The sequence below is a fragment of the Macadamia integrifolia genome, chromosome 10 (genome assembly GCF_013358625.1).
Source record: "Macadamia integrifolia cultivar HAES 741 chromosome 10, SCU_Mint_v3, whole genome shotgun sequence".
Classification (NCBI taxonomy): domain Eukaryota; kingdom Viridiplantae; phylum Streptophyta; class Magnoliopsida; order Proteales; family Proteaceae; genus Macadamia; species Macadamia integrifolia.
This window is the reverse complement of record NC_056566.1, coordinates 28706280-28716005: the sequence shown is the minus strand read 5'-3', so window position 1 is coordinate 28716005 and position 9726 is coordinate 28706280. Positions and strand designations below refer to the sequence as shown.

The 9726-nt window shown below is 38.4% G+C and overlaps 1 protein-coding gene across 1 annotated transcript in view; it reads right to left on the bottom strand.

Moving 5' to 3' along the window:
* LOC122092075 (amidase 1-like) overlaps positions 1 to 8798 on the bottom strand; it is a 13936-nt gene extending 5138 nt beyond the window's left edge. Inside the window, 6 exon segments of the mRNA XM_042662386.1 lie at positions 5088 to 5185; positions 7085 to 7138; positions 7141 to 7209; positions 7340 to 7464; positions 8108 to 8260; positions 8416 to 8798. Of these exon segments, the coding sequence (XP_042518320.1) occupies positions 5088 to 5185; positions 7085 to 7138; positions 7141 to 7209; positions 7340 to 7464; positions 8108 to 8260; positions 8416 to 8531 (615 nt within the window). The 5' untranslated portion in view covers positions 8532 to 8798.
* Between the last annotated feature and the right edge of the window lie 928 nt (positions 8799 to 9726).

Sequence of the window (9726 nt, the reverse complement as noted above, 5' to 3'; positions counted from 1 at the left end):
TTTTTGGGCGTGGGGGAGGGAGGGTAATGCAGGAGTAGATTACAAGTAACTAACTCCGCAGTTTATAACCCCAAACAATATAAATAGGAGCAAGAAACAAAGAAATAATACCATCAAATAAACCCCCAAGGATACAATACCCATATAGGAGCAAAACCAGCCCAAAACACAACCCGATAAGAGAGAGAAAGACCTTCTATAGAGCTGGAGAGAGAAAGGTGCGGCCAGGTCTGTGGGAGTCCGATTGAGCTATACTTTTGGGTGTAGATAGTCCCTAGGGAGGGCACAAAAACCCCCAAATATGAAGGGCTTCTGACGGCTGGTTATGGAGTTACGCACTTTCTTGATTTTCAGACCTAAGAGAGAGAATGTGAAGAATTCTGCAGAAACATCAACTTGTCTTCTGATAACCTTCAAGAGAGAATCGATTGATCTTAGAGTATAGAACCAGTCCTCCAAAGGATCTGTAGATCAGATCTCAAACTTGGGTAGCAATGAGGGTCGATTGGCTTCAAGAACAAGAACTCTTTGGCTGGCTGATTCTGATTTTGTATGCTTTAACAGGTCTGAACTTCAAATAACAATAAACAGAAAATAAAAATAGAAAAAGAAGAATCGATGGAGGGTTGAGAAGGGTGAAAGAGAATAAAGGAATAGGTATCTCACCCCTCAGGTTTTAGGTATCACACCCCTCAAAGGTTTAAGCATCTCACCTCTCAATCACAGTTTTTTTAGCTAAAGAGTAATCACTCAATAATTCATTCATTCCAATCTCCAATTATGAGTACATAGGCTCCTCTATTTATAGAAGGCAGAATAACAATCAAACTACTTAGGAGCTAGTTTCCCAATAGGACTAGACACTCCTACTACAACTAGGAATTCAAAATAGGACTAGAACTTGACTTTATGACTCCAACATGGAGTAGAACTAGCTAACTAATAGTCCATATAGGACTTAACAACCAACTAATGGTCTAATGGGCCTTTATTGAATTAAATAGAAACTAATTAAACTAATGAATAAAATCCCGTTTTCCTACCTTCTACCCATATTTAAGGGCTATTAAAGTGGCCCATTTCAAAGAAAACCTATGGGATCAAAGGCCCAACACATACATAACACAACCTAAGACTTATTTGCAATAAAATAAGCCCAAGTGACTTATCAACATCAACTCGCCCTCTCTTAGAAAAAATCTGTCCTAGAATTTTATAGAGTGTGAGGGTGATTATATCATGGTGCACGTCCCTCTTCAAGCCGTAGAAGAATTCAAGTAGCTCTTTGATGATAAAGGAGTAGTCTAGAATGCGAGGAGCTCGATCTTCAAGATACTTTAATAGGATGACAAACTCCACATGCTCAACTTCAACATCTTCGGATGTATTCATAGGGTCATCTACATATGCACCTTTGATCTCTTCTAACTTCAATGCAACATAAAGCTCTTTTGGTTCATCTACCTGGTGGTTCCTAATCGGTTCCCTTGATGGTTCAAACACAACTTCATTCTTGAACTCCTTAGGATCTTCCTCTTGGCTGTTCACAATCATCACAGTTGTTGTATTGTCAAGTTCCCTAGTCTCAACCTCATTGTTCATTGTGGCAATCTTGTTGCTTTCTACTTCTCCCATATGAGTCTCGTTGATGGGAACATCAATGACTAGTTCTTCCTCAACAATAGGAATGGTTGAAAAAATTTTAACACTAACCTCAACTTTTGACTCTAGTTCATTGGTCAGAGGTGTCTTCTCTTGTTGCTCATTCACAATAGAGGCCGATGATTCCTTCATATTATTGTCAAGTGTGGGTGGCTTTTGGACATCTGGTGGAAGCAAATACATGTTTCGTTCATGCTCAGATAAGTACATGCTTGCCAACTCATACTGCATCTCGTCCCACGTTCTAGGTTTACATTCTTGAGCTTGAAGTTGCCTTTCACGGACTTTCCATTGCATTCGAACACAATCACTCATCTGGGAATATGCATATTGGCGTTTTTGTGTCTCTGTTAAGTTGTAGTTGTCAAAATACATATCCAATTCATGCATCCATTCAAGGAATTCCCCATGAAAATAATGTGGTTGATCATTAGATTGGGCAGCAGTGGATGTATTCTGATGGGAATCCTGTGGAAGGAAGAGCCTTCTTTGGAAATACACAGGGAGGTATTGTGTCACTAACTCGTACTTCATCTCTTCGCAAGTCCTAGGCTCATGTCCTCGAACTCGGAGTCGCTTTTCATGGACTCTCCACCAATATCTAGCATGACCAATCAACCGAAAACAAACAACTTGAAGCTTTTGTGTCTCTGTCAAGTTATAGTAGTCAAAATATTCCTCCAGAGAATCTAACCAATCAAGGATGTAGAATGTATCCCTTTGTCCAATGAAGTAACGAACTGATGGAACCATCTTCAGTTAGGCTCTGATAGATTGTTTGGAGCTTTCTTCAATCCTAGCTCTGATACCACTTAATGCAGGAGTAGATTACAAGTAACTAACTCCGCAGTTTATACCCTAAACAATACAAATAGGAGCAAGAAACAAAGAAATAATACCATCAAATAAACCCCCAAGGATACAATACCTATATAGGAGCAAAACCAGCCCAAAACCCAACCCGATAGGAGAGAGAAAGACCTTCTATAGAGCTGGAGAGAGAAAGGTGCGGCCAGGTCTGTGGGAGTCCGATTGAGCTGTACTTTTGGGTGTAGATAGTCCCTACGGAGGGCACAAAAACCCCCAAATATGAAGGGCTTCTGACTGCTGGTTATGGAGTTACGCACTTTCTTGATTTTCAGACCTAAGAGAGAGAATGTGAAGAATTCTGCAGAAACATCAACTTGTCTTCTTCAGATAACCTTCAAGAGAGGATCGATTGATCTTAGAGTATAGAACCAGTCCTCCAAAGGATCTGTAGATCAGATCTCAAACTTGGGTAGCAATGAGGGTCGATTGGCTTCAAGAACAAGAACTCTTTGGCTGACTGATTCTGATTTTGTATGCTTTAACAGGTCTGAACTTCGAATAACAATAAACAGAAAATAAAAATAGAAAAAGAAGAATCGATGGAGGGTTGAGAAGGGTGAAAGAGAATAAAGGAATAGGTATCTCACCCCTCAGGTTTTAGGTATCACACCCCTCAAAGGTTTAGGCATCTCACCTCTCAATCACAGTTTTTTTAGCTAAAGAGTAATCACTCAATAATTCATTCATTCCAATCTCCAATTATGAGTACATAGGCTCCTCTATTTATAGAGGGCAGAATAACAATCAAACTACTTAGGAGCTAGCTTCCCAATAGGACTAGACACTCCTACTACAACTAAGAATTCAAAATAGGACTAGGACTTGACTTTATGACTCCAACATGGAGTAGAACTAACTAACTAATAGTCCATATATGACTTTACAACCAACTAATAGTCTAATGGGAATTTATTGAATTAAATAGAAACTAATTAAACTAATGAATAAAATCTCGTTTTCCTACCTTCTACTCATATTTGAAGCCTATTAAAGTGGTCAATTTCAAAGAAAACCTATGGGATCAAAGGCCCAACACATACATAACACAACCTAAGACTTATTTGCAATAAAATAAGCCCAAGTGACTTATCTACATCAAAGGGGGGAGAGCTTGTTGAGTGGTCACCTGTAGAAAACTGCAGCCTCAAATAACTTTTTCACTGTTTGAGAAATTTTCCCTCAATTGCCTTTCGTTAGATTTATTGTTTCTGACTCTCCTCTTAGGAGGTGTTTGGCAGTCTGTCATTGTTTATTTTGCTGTAATCTTTGTTGTTACCCAAAAAGGGGGAAATTCGGTAGTCAGAAATCCTAGGTTTAGATTTTTTTCGATCAAAACACTAGTTCAAAAGAAGTTCAGTAATTTCTGTTATTAAATGCCTAAATGAATATACTTGGTCAGTTTGAATTCCAAAGAAATCTATTAAGAATTTAGTTATTTAATCCTGATTCTGAGATTTAAATTACTCAAAATATCAATTTTCCAGAAGAATTAATGAAGATTCCAGATTACAAATCACAGTATCATTTATAGAATGTCAGATTAAATTCCATCTCCACACACCAACTTACGAACTTAACACTAACCACAAGTTTTTTTTTTTCTATGGTTAGTCACTAACCATAAGTCACTGCCTACTCCCTGGCCACCAAAATATAAATATGTTTAATATATTTTTCTCCCTTTAAGGAAAATTTTTCCAGGTCGGTAGACCAGGTAAGAGTCTATCGTATATCCATGAACACCTACTGGTACTCCAACTGTCCAACCACTATCAGATTACTTCTAATTTTTCAATGTTTTATTTTGTCACATGGAAAACTCAATTTCGGCTGAAATATGACATGCGAGCAGGGGATCTTGGGGTCTACTCGTCCACAAAATTTCAGCTCAATCCAATATGCTACATTAGACACCCAACCAGAGCTTGGTTATGTGGACTGCTAGACCGGAAAATCTTCTCCCTATTTTTAACCGTATTAAATTCAGGGAAGGCATTAGCAGGACGTGCACCACATCTACCACATAGTAGCTTAGGTAGCACCCAGAAACACAGGCAGGTAGCTCCCACCTTCGATACTCATTTTTCAAATTCAGTCCAAATGATTGTGCTATATGGCAAATTAAAGTCCTCTTCCTTGGGTATTTCAGTCTACAATTCACAATTATGTGAGCCTCATGATTGATGTAGGACCACGGTTTGTCAATAGGTCAACAAATAAGGGAGCCCTATCCATCCAAAGGTCTTGATTGGACACATCATCACTCCATGTGGCTCAGATTGAGCCACCCATCCAGCTAAGTTTATAAAGATTGTGTCCACTTTTTTAGTGGGACAATTACACTGAAAAACAATTTCTAACTTGCAAACTGAAAATAGAGTAGACAAACATAACCTATTTAGTGAATATTACATACAGACCCAAGAAATTCTTTTCATTGAAAAAAAAAAAGTGATGAGTTAATTAGTAGTAGAAAAATCCTCAAGGAGTTTGCGATTCAACAGGCAGTGAGTGAGTGGGGCATGCATGGAGCCCCATGGTGAGAGAGAGAGTACCTCAAGCAGTTCAGTAAGAGCAGCACGGAGTTCATTCCTAACCGTATGGCAGATGTCAATGTTTTCAATTGTTACCACTAGAGCTTCCTGTACCCGTTCTGATATGACTGGACCTAAGTCAGGTTTAACTGAACTAATCCATTCTTCATGGTTAATTCTGAACTCATACCTACACTTCGAAATAATAATTTCATTCTAGGGAAATCAATATTAACTCTTGCAAATCATCCTAGATGATGAATGTGTCAACAATTACAGTTGCAGGAAAAAGGTCCCAAGAAAAATAGTAAACTGGTAAACTACAACACACTCTCTGTGCTAAAAGCAGACTTCAGTCCAAGTTTTAACATTAAACTGAAAGTATGGTATGATTTAAAGAAAAAAAAGTGTCAAATATCTTCCTTGTTTAAAGGGAATTTCATTACACAGCACCATATAGAGGGATCCTCTAGATGCTCCACTCCTTTTTGAACCACATGTAGGGAGGGCTCCTTTGGTCAAACCAACCATTGGATGGGAAATCCCAACCTTGAATTGGCCATATGTCAAGTTTCGGGGCCCCATCTGTGCTACATGACCTATCACGATAGGACATTTACACTTGTATTCTCAGAGGTTGACTCAAGTAGCACAAAATTGAATTTTCAATCAATTTTTTAAGCTTCATATCTCCACATGGGAAAATAAAATTTCCCTGAAATTTGCTAAACTGATTGATGATGAACTGGACAACACATATATAAATTTTGAGCCCAAAACAACTGCTACGTGGCCAATATCAGGTCTGTATAGAAAAGCTTCTCTAAATTGGCAGTCCAGTAAATCCATGCTCTTGTTTAAATATAAGGGATTATTCAGGTTATTAACCATGAGTCCATAAGCAGACAATATGCATTATTGGAAAGCAGCAAGGGAGCAGAGCGACCAATTTCTAGAGGAAAGAAAAGAGTATAGGACTCAAGCACTGCCTCAAAGTTCCTTGTTCTGACCTTGCCTCAAAAGGCTGCTCTATCACTGGATGGTATTTTTTATTCAAGCTTGAGACTGTTCGGACAGGCCAGCGCGCTCTGGATTTCTTGGTTGAGTATCGTGCGCAAGCCACTGATCTAAGACCAGCCTGGGTAAGGCTTTTCTTGCTGCTAGCGCCACATGATAGTACAGTAGTTTGATTGCTCCCTAAGCACTAGCTGATCATAGACCACCATTGTGCATCCAGAGGTTCACTAGTGGTCTCAGACTGATTCACAGGGATCACTTCACTGGTATTTGCTGGGGAATCCAACTCATCCATTATGTCTTGTGCAGCCACCCAAAGGATCTTAAGTTCAAAACAAAATCAAGACACAGGATAGAAGAACGAAGCAAATCACTGATTCTTCATGGACGTCGAATTGGTTTTTCTTTTGTATCCCAAGCATTCACTCTACAGACAGGACAAAAAACTTAATTTCTCATGAATTGCCACCCCAGAAGTTGGAATGAATGACACCACTCACTGGTTACACCCATTCCATCTCAGTTCTAAAACTGCTTAAAACTTGACTAATGAAATGATGCTGTTTAGTTTTTTTCTACCTCTACTAATTAGACAAAAAAAATGCTGCCAATATCATACTGATGGATTATGATGGGAGGGCAACGCACAACCAGATAACAGCTCAAGTTTGCAACTAATAGGTGGCTCAGTTTCACATTGTACTTCCAAACTTTGAAATTTGAATTCTATAACTTTTTCTTCTGGTGCTATGGAACTTTTTGAAATGAATATAATTAGAAGTACATTTCCATGACATATAAATGTAGAGAACGCATAGCAATCTCAGATCAATCAAAACTTTTAGAATTGATCCTGGAAATTTGTCATGGAATGGTGAAACAGCAAGAATTTAAGATCAGAATAGGTGGGGAAACCCATGCCTCATGGCTTCAAAGTTAGATAGAGTGCGAAGTAATTTCTTCAAAATAAAAAAGATTGAAGATCCATGCTACCAACTTACCAACTGTATCTAAGCTCTGTGCCATAGGAATGACACCAATAGTAGGAATTATTGCATGTAAGGCCGAAACACATAAATTCCACAGAATGCAGAGGGGACTCTTACACTTCCTCCAGTGTCAGTGCCTGCAAGGACAATACCAACAGCCAACAGAAATGTTAGCATGAGTCCATCCCCTACCCCTAATGATTTCAATTTCAGAAAAAAAATAAAATAAAAGGCATTAATATCTCAGACGGAGTGAAATTCTCGCACCTAAGGAGAAATCTACAAGCTTTGCTGCCACTGCTACGGCAGATCCACTTGAAGATCCTCCAGATATCTGATCTGGGGCACATGGATTAATTGGTGTTCCATAGTGTATGTTTTCTCCCTCTAGACTGCCATCAAATACTTAGGAACATCATAAAAAGCTAGAAAAAGTTTGACATACAAACCAAAAGCTTTAAATGAAGTAGAAAATTTTTGAGAATCAACATCATTGAGTAGATTGTCACATGAGACATTCACTCTCTCTCAAAAATTGGGGGAAGGTATCTCCAACATGACATCAAGTAAATGTGTTTCTAAACATATGGTAGCTGAAAATCATTGCAACGAATCGCAGACAATTTTAATTACAGTGAAGAACCAAGCAACTAAATCATCTTGTTAAACACAAAATTAGCAAAGTTTGTGGGCTAGGGTTCATTCAATATGACTGCTATTAGATTCAGCATGAATTTGGTAATGTCCATCGAATTAGCCAGTAGAACATGCAGATAATGCATGAAATAAATGACAAGTCAAGTACTTGTAGTCTATATTCCAGATTGTACAGCATAATTATGAATCCAAAATAACATGGATACCTCAAAGCCATTCCCATATTAATTATTTCATGCACATGCACTGGGGATAGCTGAAGAATTTCTCAAGTGGGTACCATATCCATGACACCATGAACCAAGAATTCATCAAAGGAAGAGTCAAAATATAAAATGGAACATCAATTTCTCTTTTTCCTAAGAGTCTAAAATGAACCTGTAGGCCATTTCATCCATGACAGTTTTACCAACAGATGTGACACCAGCATTCAAAAGAGCTAAAACAGCAGAAGCCGTTGATACGGCAGCCAAGTGGGTCTTGGCCCAATCTGGATTACCAAATCCAGTCACGTATCCTTTGACATCAAATCTGTTTCCACAAACCCAAAATTTCAGAAGCAGTTCTTCACAAATTGCAAATGAACAGACAAATAGGAAGACAAGTAACAGAAAAAACTACCTTAAAATGAAGAACAAAAAAGAAAGTAGTCAAAAAGAAGTAAAAGCAGGGAGAGAAGAGTTGACATGTCTTTAATGGCGAAAGTGAGGCCGTTCAGTGGGAGATGTTGAGGAGAAGAAGTTGGAGGATGGAGTGCAAATTTCTCCATGAAAGCTCCGGAATCCGACTCTACCACCGCCATATCTAGTACACAATTCAACTTTCTTTCTCTCTCTCTCTCTTTAGAGTAGTCGGTTGCGAGAGTTTGCTTGCTCTCAAGACGAATTTGAGCACCCGGAGTTCAGATAATTTGATTTGGAGCCTTTCTTCATTGGGTTAACTGGTTCTCAGATTTTAAAACTGATTTCCAGAGTGGAGACTCAAGACACAGAGATTGGAGGAAACGCTCCCAAGTACCAACTTGGATCATGCCATCGTGGAAAATTGAATGACAAAAAGACCATTTTAACCTAATGGTTAAGTTCATACCTTCGGGTTATCTGTCACGAAACTTGTTCATGAATTTGTCTGAGTAATTTGGTCGTTCCTCATGAGAACAATGAGGGACCCACAAGCGGTAGAGAGTTGGAAAGCAGAACGCCTTTTAGTGAGTCGAGAGTATTTCCACATGATCCAAACAAGGTTTTAGAAATCTGTATCGGATCGGCTTATGCCCGATATCTAACTGATACGGATCAATGGTGTCTCGTAGAATCAAAAGGTCAAATGCTGAAAAAAAATTGATATCGATATCTTTGAGGGCAAAACCATCTAATACGGCTGATACCAACACCAATATCATGAACTAAAGGGAGGGCTTTTGGATTTTGGATTTTGGATTTTGCTTAGTGGCTTATTGCAGGTTGTTCCATTGTCGATAGTTGGAAATTGTAGTCTTAGGCCATGTTTGGTCAAGAGAAGAGAAGAGAAGAAAAGAAAAAAGAATTTAAAAAAAGAAAGGAAAAGAAAAAAGAAGAAAACAAATGAAATGATGAAAAAATAGAAAAAGTATGTATATTTGATTTCTATTATAAGGGAAGAAAAGAAAAGTTTTTTATATTTTCTCATGTTTTCTTGTGTTTTCGTAAGATTTTTTTTTTTTTTTTTTTTAAAGCAAAAGGAAATTTCACAATTCCTAAGGGGAATTTTAAAATTCAAAAACTGAATCTTCTCTTGGATGAGGATTAAGGGTGTCAATCGGTCGGGTAATCGGGCTAGACCAATTTTCTAAGGTTACACAGTGAACGCCCATTTAGCTAAACGGGTTTAGCTAGCACAGGCATGGTATGGTTAATAATTGGACCAATCGGTTTCGAGCTTTAATCGGGCTGTCATAAACGGGTCTTAATCGGGCTTTAACCGGGCTATAGACCTATTTAATTTTAAAGGGGATTTAA